This window comes from Eptatretus burgeri, chromosome 2 (assembly GCF_056783735.1).
Source record: "Eptatretus burgeri isolate ZD-2024b chromosome 2, Ebu_testis_v1, whole genome shotgun sequence".
Lineage (NCBI taxonomy): Eukaryota > Metazoa > Chordata > Myxini > Myxiniformes > Myxinidae > Eptatretus > Eptatretus burgeri.
In genome coordinates, this window is record NC_140962.1 from 12,734,584 (window position 1) to 12,753,807 (window position 19,224).

General features: G+C 43.3%; 1 protein-coding gene across 1 annotated transcript in view; it reads left to right on the plus strand.

The window, feature by feature from the left end:
• The window catches only part of LOC147031445 (serine/threonine-protein kinase PAK 4-like), an 80,626-nt gene that overhangs the window by 30,693 nt on the left and 30,709 nt on the right, over positions 1 to 19,224 (plus strand). The window contains 6 exon segments of the mRNA XM_085863261.1: positions 6,696 to 6,924; positions 7,088 to 7,654; positions 9,029 to 9,664; positions 13,366 to 13,499; positions 13,955 to 14,081; positions 19,129 to 19,224. The exon segment at positions 19,129 to 19,224 is cut by the window's right edge and continues 30 nt beyond it. Coding sequence (XP_085719387.1) covers positions 6,721 to 6,924; positions 7,088 to 7,654; positions 9,029 to 9,664; positions 13,366 to 13,499; positions 13,955 to 14,081; positions 19,129 to 19,224 — 1,764 coding nt within the window. The 5' untranslated portion in view covers positions 6,696 to 6,720.

A 19,224-nucleotide genomic window follows, 5' to 3' on the forward strand; every position in this document is an offset into this window, starting at 1 on the left:
AGAAGAAGAGAAGAAGAGAAGAAGAGAAGAAGAGAAGAGGAGAAGAAGAGAAGAAGAGAAGAGGAGAAGAGGAGAGGAGGAGAAGAGGAGAAGAGGAGAAGAGGAGAAGAGGAGAAGAGGAGAAGAGGAGAAGAGAGGAGAGAGGAGAGAGGAGAGAGGAGAGAGGAGAGAGGAGAGAGGAGAGAGGAAGAAACAGTCAGGAGGGAGAGGAACACAGTCATTGAGACACGGACGGACTCTTTTTGCAATCAAAGTCCCTTACCGATGTGATATTTTCTAAGTCCAAAAAAGGCAAAACTGAAATATTAATTGCCCTGAAACTCGAACTTGTTCTGTATCTTATCATAATAAAGCCATGCACCATGTTTCAGTTGAATGCGTTAAAGGGGATGATGGAAAAAAGTCTGAAAAACCACAAGTGGGATGGCCGGACATTCAGAGGGCAAACCTATCATCCCCTCCAATGAAACCGGTAGGGAACTAATAAAAGCCAATTTCACTAACCTGATGTGTTACATGTTGTTGCTTGCGGTAATTGTGATTGTGGAGGTGAGGGTCAATGGTGTGGAGTTACTGAGGGGTTCATTCAAGGAAGCGTTCCATCTTCTTCATGATGCCCAATCGTGAACGACTTGCTTTCATTGCAGTTAATGGCGTAACACTCCAAACGCTCGTAACACTCCAAACGCTCGCTTTGATTGTATTTCAACGATTTGAAGGAATCGTTTGTAAACTGGATTTTGAAAGTCCAAGAGCAAGGTCAATGTCCACTGCTCGTTCCCCTTTCTCATATCATTCAATCAATTCTAATTTCACCTTTAAAGAAATAGCTTTCCTTTGTTTCTTACTTTTAATTTCATCCTAACCAGTCATGGTGTCGAAAGGTGCACAAGCTACAGTACTGTATTACGCTATAATTTTAGCAGATACATTCACGATAAATTTGGTGCGCGCATCCACTAAGATGGCTGCCAAAGAACCGGAGGCTGATTAAGAACCCTTAGGTTGCCACGTATTGGTCCATGCACGCCCAGCATCCCGCGGCCCATCTTGGACTAGTTCAGTTGGTGTGGAGTGGTGGCCGGGTGATTTGCTCGCAGCCACGTAGTAATGAAAATTTACGTGCTATATGAGAAATGGTCCAAAATTCTTCAGCCGCTTAATAATGAAAGCACATTTTACAAGGAATCGCTGTATTGTGTTCGGTTTTGGTCACCACATCTGAGGAAAGACGTCACTGCCAAAGAAAGGGTTCAGTGTAGAGCAACTTGTATTGATTGTGGGCCCAGCTAGACTCAGCCATGAGGAAATATTGAAGGAGCCAGGACTTTAAACATTGTAAAGGAGGCGATTACGAGTGGATCTGATGGAGATGTTTAAGATAATGAAGGGTATAGATAGAGTTAAGTGCAGAGGTTTTTCAGCAGAATGGACACTGACTGCAAGGATGTGGGGCTGCAGTTTCAGAATAAAAAAGAGAAGAGTTAAGACTGTAGTGAGGCAGTAGTTTTCACTCAGAGTTGTTAAATGCATGGAATGTTCTCCCTAGAAAGCTAATGGCAGCACAAACAGTAGATATGTTTAAATTAGAGTTAGATAGATACCCAGAAATATTTGGGTAGGGAGGTACTTGGACATTGGCAGGAATGGTTGGGAGCTGAGGTATGGATGGGTGATTGTTTACATGTCATGATTATAATGCCTGTGAGAGGGTATCATTCAAAAGTGAATGTGCTGACTGTTCCTTCCTCGCCTCATAACCGTGCTGCCCCCCCCTGACCCCTCAAAATACCCCCCAGCCTCCCCCCCAAATTGAATTTTGTTTCTAAAAATTAAAAATCCTTTTTAAATTTTTAATTCTATATACAGTGCATATATACACTGATGAGCCAAAACATTACGACCTAATATGCTGTTGGTCCTCCGTGTGCCACCAAAACAGCGCCAACCCGCCGAGGCATGGACTCCATAAGACCCCTGAAGGTGTCCTGTGGTATCTGGCACCAAAACATTAGCAGCAGATCCTTCAAGTCCTGTAAGTTGCGAGGTGGAGCCGCCGTGGATCGGACTTGTCGATCCAGCACGTCCCACAGATGAGATCCACTGACATATATATATATATATATATATATATATATATATATATATATATATATATATATATATATATATATATATATATATATATATGTATATATGTATATATGTATGTGACGTGACCTCTCGCTTTCCCTCCACCCCGTGCCGTGCGGGGGCCGGGGGAGTCAGTCTTGGCTCAGAGCCAGGGAATTATTCCCCCAAAAAGAGGCCCCCACCTTTTCTCACCTTTGACCCCTGCATCGCCCCTCCTCCACACCGAGCGCGGAGAACCTCGACGGGAGAAACAGGCGGTAAAACCCCCCGAGCATAGCCGTTGGTTTTTGTTTGTTCCCGGAGATCGTAACCGCACAGGGCCTCCTGAATGGCGAGTGACGAAGATGTGGTAGCGTTGATGGTGGAGGTGGCGTGGTTGTAGTGTGGTTGGCGCTGTGGTGGGGATGGCGTGGTTGTTGAGATGCTGTTTGTTTGAAATAAAAGATAGAACAGAAAAAATGGCTAACTCGAAGCGTCGCAGCCCGGATGGATCACACAAATTCCCTCCATACAACGGGTTTGGGCGAAATACACATGTACTTACAGAGATATCTCACCTACGGGACCTGAATGATGGTTTGTGAATTTCCACAACCGTAACACTACCCCCTCCGCGAGCTCGTGCCGCGTGTCGCTCGTGTGGTCCGCTCGACGGTACGGATGGGGTTTTGGGGAAACAGACGGGGTTTGTTCGGTGCTGTTTTCCGCGCTCACGCACGGGTCAACGAAGCAAGGCAGGAACAACAAGCTCGCGACTCGAACCAGAAGACGACCATGAAGACCAACCCTCGACCAACCACTCACTCCAACTCTCGACCAACCACCATAACAACTCCTCAAGGTCCGTCCTGTCCGCCTTTTGTAGCGCGGGGCTCCGCCCTTCGCTCCGCCCCATTTTCGGCCCCGCCTCCCTTCGAGTTTCTTGGAGAAGCCTCTCGAAGGGGTGGCGATTCAGCCACCCCTTCGATTCAGCGGTGGCGGGATTCGCACCCAACTCTTGACCCCAGTGTTAAGGATTCGGACGAGTGATGGGGCTCGCACCCTACTCTCGACAGCCAAATGCTGAATATTCGGCGTCACTTAACAGCCCCGCCATCTCCGGGGTTATTACACCGGCTGGTTCGGCACAGGCCTCGGGTCACGTGCCTCGAATCGCGGTACCAACGTACACCTGGACCTTACCAGTTTGGGGAATAGACCCCGGTTACAGACTGGTTTTGTCAGAGACTGAGCGAATTCTGCCAGTCTGTAACCATTTTGGTTTTATATACCAATCGAGCAAATTGTTTCTCAGCACGGCACGAACAAACCCAAAGTGACAACTTCATACGAATCAGCCAGATTTATTGGGAACACATTGGGGAACACAACACAAGCAAGCATGCACGACAATGTTATACTCAATCTATAACCCGTTCCTAACTAGGGAGCTACCGATTACGGGTTTCGAAGGGGACCCTAGCGAGATCAACCTTAGACAACATGCAGACAAGACACGGACAGAATGCAGACAAGACACAGAGTACTTGGTGATGCTTCATGGACGAGAGGAAAAGTGTCAAAAGCACGAATGTGGCTCGTGACAAGCCGATGTCCACGAATTCGAGGACCCAAGCTCAAACACGCTGCGTGGCAAAATGGTGGCGTCATCCTTTTTCTTCTCCCGGCACCGCTTGCGTACGCCCTCTTTGGCGCGTCCAGACCCCGCGAGGTTGACGGCCCGAGACAAAAGATTTATGATATGCTCCAGCTGGCTTTTCACAAGGTCCAGCATACAAGTCCAGGCCTGGCCTGTTCACCAGATCAGGCCAAATCGAGGTGTTGGGCTCTGCAGGCTGGGTCCGTGGCCGAGGAGGAACAGCCGGGCAAACCCCCCCTCCACAAAGTCGATCACCCAACTTTACGCTCTCAGTTTCTCTTACTGCCAAATGGCAGACTCGACGCGCAGGCAGTTTCTCTTCCTGCCAAAATGGTAGACTCACGCTTTCAGTTTCCCTCTCACCTTCCTGGTGCTCCTGCAGTTTTTCTTCCTTTCGCTTTTGGGGCGCGACCCCTTCACGAAGCCGATAAACTCCTCCCCCTCCCAGAGCGCTGGGTGAGGACTCATTCGGAGAGGGAACGAAGAAGAAGAACCTCTCGGTACACCACCGTACGAACAATGAACATGCTTCCTACATCTCCAGACACACATGTAACGTCCATTTACCAGGCTAAACATGCATTTAATGGGGGATCTGGGCTAATCATATATTTAATAACGCACTAAGGGCCATTTCCACAACAATACACACACACACACACACACACACACACACACACACACACACACACACACACACACACACACACACACACACACACACACACACACACACACACACACACACACACACACACACTGTTGATGTCTGTACTTGTCCCTCTGTTCCCATCCCTGCTCTTTCACTCCTCACACCCTTCCCCAAGTGAATTCAAGTTGACAAACTATTGTATTAAATTGATATGATGTAGATAGATGTAACGAGCCCATGCTTGGTGGGCTGAATGGCCTCCTGCTGCATAGAAGTTCCTTTTTATCCTCGTGTAATAATTCGGCCCATTGTTTTGGTGTTACCCTCACCAGAGGAGAGTGTATTGCATTTGTGTCTGTCTGTCTGTCTTTGTCCACACAGAACTTTCATGTTTTTCTCTGCAACCGCTTGGCGGATTGAGACAAATTTTTCACCAGTAGTGTGAATACTCATGTGGAATGTTTTCATGATAATTATGACGTCTTAGGTCACGTGGTGTGGCAGCCATATTGGAAAAGCGGAAAAACTTTGGACCTCCGTATCTGAAACCGCAACAAGGAAAAAATTGAAACTTGGCACATGGCAAGTATTCATGGGGAATGATTGACTTTTTTTTCAATGACATCATTGGTGCCCTCATTATGATGTCATAATTGCATGTGTGGAACGCCACGTGCGATTAGTATGAAAAATTTTAAGGGTCATCTGTGGATAAATTGGATATGTAGATAATATTCATGACGTCATCGGTCATGTGATTCGGCAGACATTGTTTAAAAAGTAAAATATAAAAACCTTCAAAAATCCTCTTCTCTGAAGTGGCTGAACAAATCGAGGCGAAACCTTACACATATGTCCGTGAGTCCATAGACTACCTGTCCATGAGGAACAAAAGGTTCACATATATGATATCGTAGGTCACATGGTTTGGCAGCCATATTGGATATACCATAAAACTTGTAAAAAATACGCCACTCAAAAGAAGTCCTGGTGAGGGTCTGCAATCTCTGATTGCTATTTTTCTTCTTGTTATAACTTTCTGTGAGATCTTTACCCAATACAAATAAGACCCTGCTTGTGATAGCTCTGCTTGATGACTGTGCTCTATCGTATAATATTCTGATGTATCATACCCTGTCAGAGTGTCGGTACTGCCGAATCGGTTTCTTGGCAAGGGTTATACTGGGTGGTTTGCCATTTCCTTTCCCTTAGTCGATTCGAGCAGTAATTTATAATTTGTTCAGGGTACTGGCGATGGCTCGCCTACTCTTCGTGTAGGACACCGTGGGATCTTTAATATCCACCAAGTAACTCTGACAGACGGGGCACCCAGTTTAACGTCCATCCGAGGGAGGGGCACATAGTGATGAATCACCCTGCCTGTGAAACACCGGGATGACAGTTTTTTAGCTCAGTCTATATTCGAACCCAAGTAAGACAGCTTAAAGGAGAATGCGCTCACCTCTCTGAGAGGAGAGTGTACATACCTCGAGGCCATCCTGCGAGCCCCTAAGTTACAATATTATTATTCTGTAAAATATAAGGACAGCCTTTAATAGTTGAATCCAGTTCTTTGATTAATTATTTTGGAAGATCGCCTGGTGTTGGCTTTGCGGTTAGGGTGGCTAGCTTGGGATCTCAAGGACCTGAGTTTAAGCCCCCCGTTGTGCCATTGAATTAACACCAGGTGGGATTGACTTGGCCTGTTGTCTTCCGAGGTCAGCAAAATGAGCACCAGAGTAATGGTAATGGGGGCATTGCATCAGCGGCGTAGCTGCGCCCTCAACCAAAGATGCAACCAGCAGTCACAGGCTGCACACAAAGAAGAAAAAGATTAATTGCTTTGGACAACAATGTGGTGAACACTTGGTTTTTCTTCCCTAACTGGATTTCAATCCCTCAATAGTTTTTGTTTGTTTGTTTTGCTTCTTTTTTTCGCAAAAGTATTCGAGTTCAGTCTTGGTTCCACACAGAAGTGTTTGTGTTTTTTTTCCTATATGCAGTGTGAACAATTCATTGCATTGATGTGATCCTACGATGTTTGCATCGACTCGAATGTTGTCATCCTGCCTTTAAACACATTACATTGGCAGATCTGTTCTCTTTGGATAAACCTTTTTTTTTATCTGATGAAGCAGACTTTCGCAATCTCCATCTATCTCTGGTTTTCATAATTTGTCCATTTTGTACCCTTTTCCTCGGTTTCCTGTTCCACTTTTACTAATTTTAACGATTTCATTTTTTAATACCAAGTCTATTCTGCCCTTCTAGACCTTCTTGAGGAACACGCTTAAAGATGTTTGGTAAGAAAAAGAAGAAGATAGAGATCTCGGCACCATCCAACTTTGAACACCGGTTCCACACCGACTTTGATAAGGAAGAGCAGAAGTTCACAGGCCTTCCACCACAATGGCAAAGTCTGCTTGCAGACACGGCCAACCGCCCCAAGCCAGTGGTGGACCCCTCTTACATCACTCCCATCGAGCTAGCTCCTATGAAGGTGAGGTTGTGGGTCAGTATTTATGCCATTGTGATCTGTTTTGTTGTAATGCTTATGTCCATATTTATCAAAAGTTGTATTTGTTGTTAAATATTGTGCTTTTGATTCTTTGAAATCAACCTTTTGATTGTGCCCTTGTCTCACTTCTGTTTGGATTCACCAGAGTATCGTGAGGGGAACAAAACCAATGCCCCCAGCACCTATCTTATCGGAGCAACATTTGAATGGCTTGCTGGCACAGCTGCAAGCAGTGTCTGTATCACGATCCAACTCACTTCGGAAGGAAAGCCCACCTTCATCACGTCACAGGGAGCTAGATGCCAACACACTGCTCAAAGAACGTGAAATTTGTGGTGGGAAAGGTGTTGTCAAAGGAGTAAGAGGTGGACGAGAGAGAATTGTAGCTGATGACGGACAACCCAAGTCCACTCCTTATGGAATTCAGCATTTACGGCAAAATGGGAATGAGGGCCATGCTCGAATTAGATCCCGAGGTGAGCAGCCAACTGGCCCATCCAATGACGAACGTCGGCCAAAGTCTTCCTACGTCAGCGTTCATGGAGTATCTGCAGGGGCTGAGAGAAAAGAAAGGCCTCGTTCTGGCATAATTGGTATGCAAGAATCTGGTGTGAGGAGCAGCCACAAACAGGGCCAGCCACCACCACCACATCTTCCACCACAGTATAAGGCAAATAGCTTTCCACGTCAAGCATCCCATGGTTCTTCAAAGGTATGCGTGAGATGCTGTGACAGATTTAAACTGGGATTGCTTGAGGGTTCATGAGAAGTGGGTATATGATGCTTTGTTTGCTTTATTATTATTATTGGTTTTTCTTTTGTATTGGAAGCTGTACTCTATGCCTGTGAGCCATGGGGCTTGGACGCTTATTATGGTATTGTGATGCGAGCCAACATTTGGTAATTAGGCTAGCACATTTTGTTTGGTCTAGCTCTGACTCAGTGATGTCAGATATTAGTGCACATTTTAAGCAACCAGTATGTATTTGGTCCCTCTGGCAGAGAATTATGGGGTCTGTGAAATAACTTGCACAATAACCTACCCCCTTCACCTTTCTTATGCAAATTTTGGTGTTCACCCCTTCCCCCTTTTCAAAAATTTTGCTTATTAAAATTATCGTTGCATCCCACCCCCCTCCTCCCCCCAATAACAATTTTGGTTGTGGCCCAATGCTCCCCTCCATGCCTCCCCCTTTAAATCAGCATCAAGTACCCCTAGCAAGTATGCAAAATGTTGTGGAGATTGGCCAAGTTGTTCTCAATTCGATAAAGGACATATTACATACGTGTGTGACTGCAAATAATTTGCGTGTTTTCGTTATTTTTTTGCAATGAAGTTTCTGGTTAAATTTGCACTGTTGAATGTGGTGAATTAGTTATTTTTGGCGACAGCTGAGTCACAAAGGACTTTGGTGCGTGTGCGTATATGTGTGTGTGTGTGTGTTTTATATATATATATATATATATATATATATATATATATATATATATATATATATATATATATATATATATATATATATATATATATATATATATATATATATATATATATATGTATATATATTGGGAATTTATTTGTCTTTGACTCGACAAAATGAGGAAAAAGTCGTGCTCACATCAAATTGTACAGTTGCTGTACACATTCTTTAAATGCCTATGAATAACCACTGGAGGAACCTCTTCCGCAGTAAGAAATTCAATTACCATTCTCTGCTTCATTTGCACGTCCAGCGAGGCAGCCATTTTGAAAGTGTGGTGTGATGCCACTTGAACAATCACATTGCTGCTCAACTTGAAATCGATGGGAGCTCAAAATCTTTCATTGTGATCTCGTGTAGCTTTCCTACAACACATTGGTTACGAACTGAAAAATAAGAGGCATTTCCTTTGTCTTGATGCTCGATCTGCAATAAAATATGAGTAACGCTGCTTGATTGGCTGTGTGAGGCACGGATTTCTCTGTACTGATTGACTGAAATATTTGTCGATTTTGGGTTTGGAATTTTGTGCCTCTTGTGCAGTTGTTTAAAGCTGTTGTCTTTTGTTTTGTATTTAACTGAGTTTATTGCTTTCTTGTTCATAGTTTAACCCTTCAATTGGACTGGGAGTGGATGCAGAACAAAGGCGAGGGTCGCCACCTTCCCGTCATGTTGAGATGGCCCACAATCCGCCAGCTTATGCAGGACAAGCTCCACAACACAAGCCTCGCTATATCAAACAACCACCTCGTGCCCAAACAAAACAGCCTGCCATTCTCCCACCGCCTTGTCCCGTCCCTCCGCAGTATCCTCGGGGCAATAGTCCGCAGCCAGCCTCTCGTCCATTTGATGGACCACGTCCTCCACAACCTTTTCCACAAAAGATTCCCACTACTCCAGCTTATGGGGCTCCAAGGCCACCTCCACCACAGAAATTACAACTTCAACCTCAACCAGGTCCGACAGCAGGACCAGTTTCTGGTGTTGGTGGTGGTAGTGGTGGTGGTGGAAGCGGAGGCGTTGGCGCTCCAACAAGGATCTCGCATGAACAGTTCCGTGCAGCTTTACAGCAGGTGGTTGACTTGGGAGATCCTACCGAATATCTGGAGAACTTCATAAAGATAGGTGAGGGATCCACAGGCATCGTTTGCCTGGCCACAGACAAGCGCTCAGGGCGACATGTGGCTGTTAAGAAGATGCATTTGAGGAAGCAGCAACGTCGAGAATTGCTATTCAACGAGGTTTGTTAATTCCTTCAATGATGAACATTGTTTTTGTTCCCTTTTGATTTTTGTCCCACAATTGGTAAGTCTGCTTCTTTGAGGCAGCATTTGAATCCCTCATCCCAATTTTCACTGGAAGCATTTAAGAGTCCACTACAAAATGTTAACTGGTGACAAAATTGGAAGTTGGTTCTCTTGTGGTATGAAACAATTCTTCGAATTAAAATTCATTTTCTTTCACTTTCACTCGTAAATGTGATGACACCCCTTCCTGTCGTAGCCTGGATGTTGTAGTGCATGAATATGCAGGAGCTAGGTCACAATTGGGTAATCCATATGAGAACAAAAGTCGGTATGATTGTATAGGTGTACTTTATATTTATCAAGCGTTATTTCGGAGCTGATTTATATCGACATTCTTGTTGATTATCCCCAAAACAAATGAATTGACCCAGTCAAAATGTGATTTGGTAAGAGCAATTACTCCACCATCTTTCTCTTTTAATTAACAGCATTCTGTTTTTCCCAGCTTGTTACTACCGCAAGAAGGATGCTTCCTCTTCACAAATGCAACCCCAGTGATCCGCAATAAACTATTCGTAGGGAAATAATCGCCTGCCAGTGAAACGCTGCATTGTTTTTGTAGTAAAAACCCAATGATGTTTTTTATTTCTCCGCTGACAGTCACCGGAGGGATTGTTTTCAGGTTGTCTGTCTGTCTGTGCGTCCGTGATAGGTTTTCGTTTCCGCAATAACTTAAGAACGGCTGAAAAGATCTAAGTCAAACTTGGTACAAGTATTATCATGATGCAAATATAAACTGATTAGATTATGGGATCAAGAGGTCAAAGGTCAGAGGTCCTGCTAGGTAAAAGTTTTTGTTGCCATGCTAACCTGTAAACCATTGATGGCATTTTGACCAAACTTGGTGAAAGTTTTTATGATGCGAAGATGAACTGATTCGATTTTGGCATCAAGATGTCAGAGGTCATGTCAGGTCAAAATAAATATTGAGGTAGGGATTTGAAATAAACCAATTACATGTACAATGATACATAAGCACAGATTACATATTGAGGCCAGATGGTCTTGGGGGTTTTAGGTCAAAGTTAAAGTCAGCAAAGACTTGATGTGGGCGGAGAGCATATTGGTCGACGTCCCGATGTAGAATTATGTGTAGTTATTTTTTATTTTAATTGTCCATTGCATGATGTTGGTACTACCTTTCGATGTTCAAGGTCATCAAGGTATGTGAAGTCTATGCAATGCCCTTTGGAAAAATTGAGTTTGCAGTCTTGTTAAAACATTGCAATAAAAATTTAGTTGGTGATTGCTGTTCACTTAAAATATGCGAACTACTTGGTGAATTTATTCACAGCACAGAAGCTGCAGCCCAGACAGCAGCCGACAATAAGGTAGCAATCAGTGTACGCAGATGTCAAGGAACCTCCAGGAAGACGAGACCACTACCACCAGCAGTTTGGGCAGGAATATGTAATTTGTTCAGGGTGCCGATGATAACTCGCTCATTCTTTCTGAAAGATGCCATAGTGATGTTTAACGTCCTCCAACGAACATGCTAACTGACAGCACCTTGGGCTTAACATCTTTCTGACGTACGATGCGCACACTGATGCTTCGTCCTGTTTGCAAAACACTAGGATGACAGTTTATTGCTGGGTTGATGTTCAAATCCAGGCTGGACAGCTCAGAGGAGAGTGCACATACAGTCGTGGCCAAAAATATTGGCTCCTTTGCACTTTTGTCAAATCACTCACAATTTTCTCGAAAAATAAGTTGAAACTGATAAAAAGTATTTGGTCTCCACAATTCTTTATTTCACGGTTAGTTTTGCACTACCTTTGTTTTTTGATTCAGAAGTTAAATCAGAAAATAAAAAGAAATGGCATGACAAAATTAACACACTAGACTTAGTATTTGGTATCACAACCTTTGGACAAAATAACTGCAGTCAAGCGCTTCCTATAGCCATGAATGAGCTTCCTACACCTCTCTACTCACAGTTTGGCCCACTCTTGTGCAAACTGCTCCAGTTCTCCCACATTTGAAGGGTGCCTTCTCCCAACTGCTGTTTTCAGAACTCCCCACAGGTGTTCAATGGGAATTAGATGTGGACTCATTGCTGGCCACTTCAGAACAGTGCAGCGTTTTGTCTTGAAGCATTCCTGGGTGCTTTTTGAAGTGTGTTTGGGGACATTGTCCTGCTGCGAGACCGATGACCTTTGGAGACCCAGCTTTCTGACACTGGGTTGAACATTGCACTCCAAAATTCCTTGATAATCTCCTGATTTCATGATGCCATGCACACATTCAAGGCACCCAGTGCCAGAAGTAGCACAGCAACCCCAAAACATCACTGAACCTCCTCCATGTTTGACTGGAGGGAAGGTGTTCTTTTCTTTGAAGGCTTCATTTTGTTTTCTGTAAACATAGAGATGATGTGCTTCACCAAAAAAACTCTAATTTGGTCTCGTCTGTCCACAGGACATTGTCCCAGAAGGATTTTGGCTTGTTCAGGTGTGTTTTGGCAAACTCCAGTCAGGCTTTCTTACATCTCTCTCTCAGCCAGTGGTATCCTCCTGGCTCTCCTGCCATCGAACCCCATATCATTGAGTTGGTGACGGATGGTGTGAGTTGAAACTGTCGTAGCTTGTGTTTGAAGGTCAGCTTGAATCTGTTTGGCAGTTGATCGAGGTGCTTTCTCCACCATTCGAACAATCCTTCGTGCAATCTTCGATCAAGTTTTCTCTTGTAGCCACGTCCAGGGAGGTTGGCTGCAGTGCCATGGGCCTTAAACTTCCTGATAACATTGTGTATGGTGGACACAAGAACATCAATGTCTCTGGAGATGGATTTTTAGCCTTGAGATTGTTCATGCTTGGCTACAATCTTGTCTGACCTCATACAATTCCTGGTTTTCTTTCTTTTCTCCGTGCTCATTGCGGTACACACAGCGACACAAAACGGCAGAATGACTCCTTTCCTCTATTCAAACTGGTCGAATGGGTGATTTTTATATTGCAGGCACCTGCACCTCACCACAGGTGAGTTAAATTCCAAAGTAAAGGAGAATCACTTGCTTGAAATCTCATGATTTCGAACAATTTCTAAAAGGTGCCAATTGTGTTGTCCAGGCCATTTTAGGATTTCTGCGTGGAATATGCTCAGATTTCGTAATTTTTTTCAGCTTGTTTTGTTTTGTTCCACTACAAACCAAATATATACATGTGTGGATACCAAAAGATTTTTATAAATTTCCACAATTTTCTGGAAGAAATGGTGCATTGTTTGAACAAAGTACAAGGGTGCCAATATTTTTGGCCATGACAGTACGTCTTGACTCTCGGCTATCCTGCTAGCTCAAGACATTACAATATTGTATCACGGTATGCAGGAGCACAAGCAGTTCACTTGTTTGCATGAAAAAAAAAGCTTTCATGTTTGGGGGGAAATTACTCATTTGTTTTTTTCAGTGCTCTCGTGTTCGTGGTAGAGCTGATACATACATCGCATGTAGGACAATGATGCTGGGAGACTAAATGTACTTTGATGAATTGCAAGGACTTTTGTAGATAATGGGAAAATCAACACCATAAACCTGGGATGCAGCCATGATGAGCCAAGTGGTCATTTGGCAATATCAATTAGGTCAACCCATTTAGGGCTTTTATCACAATTATCCTCCTGTGTCTGTTCAGGTCGTTATAATGCGTGAGTATCACCATGAGAATGTTGTGGACATGTACAACAGCTACCTGGTGCTTGATGAACTCTGGGTTGTCATGGAGTTTCTTGAGGGTGGGGCTCTCACAGACATTGTGACTCACATGAGGTATGTTCTCTACTGAAAAGTTTTGGAGGAACTAAATTCCTCTGGGATTGGAAGTCCTGAAAAAGTACCCTGGTGTTTTATTGTACAAGGAAAACTAGGAACTGTCCCCCCTCACCTCCCCCCCCCCCAACTCCCTTAACACCCTACTATGCCCCCTTTCATCATGTGAGTATTTCTTGCATTTCCATTCATGTGAGAGCCAGAGTGCATTTCAGTTAAAGCTTTGTTACACAAGTGGGAAGTCCCATGATCGTCCCAGCTTACATTTTAATTTTATTTTGTAATTCCAGTTTTTCACTTTTGGCCACAGATTGTTTTTCACAATGGCAATCTTTAGCGTGGTATTTTGTGGCAGCATGAGGCCACATCTATCTTTAACTTTCCAAAATAATTGATAAAATTTTTCCTGTTTGCTTTTCCATATATTTTATTTTATTATTTTTGTCCTCACGCAGTATGAATGAGGAACAGATTGCTTCAGTATGCATTGCCGTTCTCAAGGCACTTTCCTATCTGCATGAGCAGGGAGTCATCCATCGAGACATTAAAAGTGACTCCATTCTGCTTACGGCCGATGGGCGGGTAAGAATTTTCATTACATGTGCCATTTTGTTTTGGCCACTATGACGACCTTTTTTTCATTTATTTGCTAATGGGATATGGGTGATGCTGCTCATAGGGCAGGCATTTAGTGCCAGTCATAAATTGCCATAAGGTTGTGGTGGGCCTTCTCTCTTTTTCAACCATTGCAATTAGTATTAGATTGGGTGTTCTTAGGATTTATATCCAGTTATAATGAAGTAGTAATACACGTCCACATTTGGAATTTTTTTTTTTACTTGAAGGTGGTGGTGGTTCCAGAATGATGCTGCAAATTCTTCTTCCTCCTCCTTTCGTATGCAGCACATGGTTGCAAGTGGCATCATTGGCTGAGGATGCGGCTGTGCCGCTGATGTCACTCCCTCTGTAGGTTAGGGTAGGAATTTGTAACTTGCTCAGGGTGCCTGCAATAGGTCACGTCACCTCCTCTTCACATAAGACACCGTTGGGTCTTTAACATCCACCAACCAACTAATGCCGGCAGACGGGACGCCCAGGTTAGCGTCTATCCGAGGGACGGCACACACGTTGATACCTCACCTTGCCTGCGAGATACGGGGATAACAGTTTGTCGCTGGGTTGAGGTTGAAACCCAGACTAGACGGCTCAAAGGTGGGTGTGCATACCTCTCGGCCATCCTGCCAGCCCGATGGTGCTAAAGTGGTTCTTGAATGTGCATATCGTAGAGTGCTGGGAAGTGTCGTCGGAGCGGGGATATGTGCAAAACATGAAGGTGACAGTTTATATAGGAGTCAGCAATCAAACTCTTACTTGACAAGTCTTAAGCTAACCTTTGAGCTATTCTTTTATCCACCACGCTCTCTCCCTTTTGGATTTGTACGACTTTGTTATGATGAGTTGATGTAACAGTTTATGTGTAAAGGGATTAAGTATCCAAACCAGGTATCTACAAAGCAGAGACCATGTTGGAAAGGATTGAAAACAATATCTAGAGTAGACAGTTTTTTTTCTTTTTCTATTGGATTAAGGATTTACAATATGCATCAACAAAAAAAAATGCATTAATTTGTTCACTCAACACAATAATATGGTTGAGATAATCCACCTTGCAAGAAAAAAAAATCACAACAGAAGAATTTATATAACAAAGTTATGATTCCTTACCATAATCTAAGGTGTACAGATTTAACCTGCAGTTGATCAGCTTTTCCCCATTTTTTTTTGCTGAACATAAATTGAGGTGTTGTCCCCCTTCCCCCTCCACCTCGCACCATTTTGTGAGTCATAAATTATTTGTGACCTTTCACTTCGATATATCTTGATGCTTCGTGTCATCCCTGCATTGTTGACTTGTCCTTCCTACCCCTTCCCTTCACCATTTCCCCCCTCTTAAATTCCTGACCCTTGTTCCTTGTTCATTTTAATCTTCTTGCATTGTTTTTTTGTGCATTTCATGGTTGTACCCTTTGCCTGCAAAATGGCTTTAATAAGCAATGACCGAACATACAGTCTGTTTGTCAATGACGTCCATGTGCTCCTTGCCATCTGGAGTGATGCCAAGATGCTCCCATAGCTCAAAGGAATTAAATCCTGTATTAGTCATATTTTCAGTGATGTGGCATTGAAGTTGGCAGAGAGAATATTTACCCTGGGCTATTACTCGATGCTGAATCAAGGTAACTTGAGTAAATTTATAAAGGCAATTGACAACGCGATGTTATGCTACAATAGGATTACTCAGTGCAACTGTACTTAATGTAACTATTTGAAGGAACATCATGGAGGCTTGTGTGCCAAACAGGAAATTACATCATAACTTCACGAAGCAGAGATGCTGGGCAAAGGAGTAGGAAGATTTTGCATTGTCAATCAATGGGTACCCAGGCTTTGAATTAGGTCGCTTTACATCGAAGTTGCATCATTCAAGCTACATGCTTATCCATCCATCCATCCATCGGGACCATACTCTGGGCAGAGAGTTGGTGCTGCCTAATCAGTCTCTTTGGCTATTGGGCACAATCCTTGACAGGTCGCCACTCTGATGCAGGATACCAGTATGCTCGCACTCATTTTGACGACTTCAGAAGGATGACAGGCAGTTAACCCCACCTGGTATTAATTCAACAGCAGAGTGGGATTTGAACTCGGGATCCTTGGATCCGAAGCCCACCTCTCTAACCATTAAGCCAACACCAGGCATACATGCTTATGCTTTGGCTTTTTCCGTCACCAATTTTCCTGAGCCGCCCAATTTTCCTGAGTCTCACGCTGAGACGTTGAGATCGTTGATGTTATGAAGCCTGTGGACACACACAGCCACACATGGTTTGCCATTTCAAGACATTTTGGCAAGCACCTTTACGTAATATTCCAGTACGGAATGTAAATTCAGACTGATTTATGCGGCACGACAGTTGGACACTACACCGCCATGGCCTCTGTTCATATTCTTTATTATTGTCAACCGAAAAAATGGGAATTTTTCTTCCAGTGGCGATTCAATTTACTAATTTGGAATCCGCGCCGGCCCTTCGAGGCTCCGCGTGCGAGGCAGGGCATGACAAAATGATCCATGCTGGGGAACCACCAAAGCATGGATGGTTAAAAAAGTTGAGGGTTTGTTCTGCGGTGTGCAAAGCTCGACGTACTGGGGAGTGCATGTGGATCGTGCAGGGTGAGCACAAGCCACCCTTGTGTGGACGATTGGAAAATTTTGAATTGATTGTTTTTGTTTTTACGCCGGTCCCATGCGAAACCGTGCGGAGCATGGAGTGCTGCAGGGCGTAAATGGTGTGTGAAAGGCCACGAGACTACTCGTGTGCGTACGTGGTGTGAGAAAGGCCTCAAGACTGCTCGTGTGCGTAAATAGTGAGAAAAACCGTGACTGTTTGTGTGCATAAGTGGTGTGCGAAAAGCTGTGGACAAGTGATTTGTTTTTCGATGATGTCATAGGTGACTTCGTTATGACGTCATAATTGCATACATTGAATGCTTTCTCTGATAAGTATGAAAATTTGAGCCGTCTTGGGATAAATTGGGCGATAGGAAAAAAATTGATGACGTCATCAGTCATGTGCTTTGGCAACCATTTTTTGTTTTCTTAATTTTTTCTTTTAATCTCCGAAACGGATGAGCAGATAGAGGTAAAAACTTTACAGGTATGACTGCCTATCCATGAAGAACAAAAAGTTCCCTCCCTTTGACGACATAGGTCACATGGTTTTGGCAGCCATATTGGATTGAAGGAAAATATTTTAAAAGTTTTTTTTTTCTCTTGATCCGCTTCATCGATCGGTATGAAACTTCACAAATATCATCTCACTCCATTGCTGCATATAGTGTGAAAATGATGACATCATATCATAAGTCATGTGGTTTGGCAACCATCTTTGGAAAAGCGTACCTTATCTGTTTCACACGAAACTTCCCGAACCTGATCCCAACCCAAATACAGGTAGAATGTAAATTTATGAAATCATAGGTCATGTGTTTTGGCAGCCATATTGGATTGAAAATATAAACCTTCAAAAATCTTCTTCTCCAGAACGGCTTACTAGTTTGATCCGAAATTCTACACACATGATCTACTCGCCTTGGGTAATATATGGTGTAAATATTAACGCCATTGGTCCCATGGTATGGCAGCTGGGATATTTTGAAGAATAAACCTTTAGAAACCTCCTCCAGAACTGCTTGACAGATCGAGGGGAAACTTCACACACATTTTCCCCAAGCTTTGATGATACCGGGGTGTTCACAAATCATTAATGACATGTGGTCTGTCAGCCATGTAGGATTTAATGAAAATGTTTAAAAATAATTGTTTCTTTTGATTCGCTTCATGAATGGATGTAAAACGGCATAGTTATTATCTAGTAGTCATGGGGAATATATGTTTTAAATTTTAACCTGATTGGGTGCATGGTCTGGCAGCAAAAATTATTCAATTCTTTGAATCTGAGCTTTTTTTGGTCATCTCTATCATCTCAGTAGAGATGACCTAATAATAACAGTCTCGAAGTCTGTACGTCTGTCCGTCCACAATCAAACCGAGTGGAGACAAATAACCAATGGTGGAATGGATAGAGGTTGATGAGACATGCACAACGATATAACTTTCAAGGTCGTCCAAGGTCGAGGTCAACGTCACGAGGCTGTCAAAGTTGAGAAAATCGTCTATTTCAAATCGTATCTCTTCCCTCATTTATCAAGAGAGATCAAATGTTATTAGTGATTCAGATACGATGGACTATTATCTAGAAAAACACGAGCCATTTTTTTGAAATTTGCTCTCGTTTCGATTTTCTAGCCCTTAAAACTTCGCTCTGATTCCCCATATGGGCCGTTCATAAAGTACATACAAAAAATAGTATTAACTTGAGAACCGGAACTCTCCGAGACAGATATTACATTTGAAGCTTTTGTCAGATTTAACTAAAACAATGGAACACAAGTTTATATGCACACTTACTTTCATTTATGACATTAACATTGTCTTGAATGTCAATTTGTACTTTTATTTTCATAAATGACGTGCTGTGATATTAAAAGAAAAAGGTAAATTACACCTCTAGGGACTGCATTGTCATGGCTTACAAACATCGGTTCATAAGGAACTGCTGGCTTTGCAAGCGATTAGCGATGTATGAGGGGGTGGGGGTCACTCGCCTGCATACAGAGGGGGGTGGGTGGTTTTGAAACCCTGTAATAGAGCATACATACTTTATGAACTGCCCCTATTCCAGTCTGGCACAGAGTTACTTTCGACCTCTGGCAGAGATGACCGGCACTCCCGCTCGGGGGTATTTTTATTTTTTGTTTGTTTGTTTTGCATGTGTTGATAATGATGTAATAATGTGGGCGGAGGCATATCTGTTAATGTCGTGATGTCAAAGAGTGCTGTTCTCATTCTTTTTTACTTTTACGAGTGAAAAGTCCTCAGAGGTACTTGTTTGTTGGATTGGTGATTTAAAATGCTTCAACATATTCATGGACCAGTTGGGTACCAAAAAATTATTTTTCCTCGTCGCATAACTCAAATACAAGTTTATTTTTACATCTTCTGCAGATCAAACTCTCTGACTTTGGTTTCTGCGCTCAAGTATCAAAGGAAGTTCCTCGACGCAAGTCTTTGGTGGGTACTCCGTACTGGATGGCGCCAGAG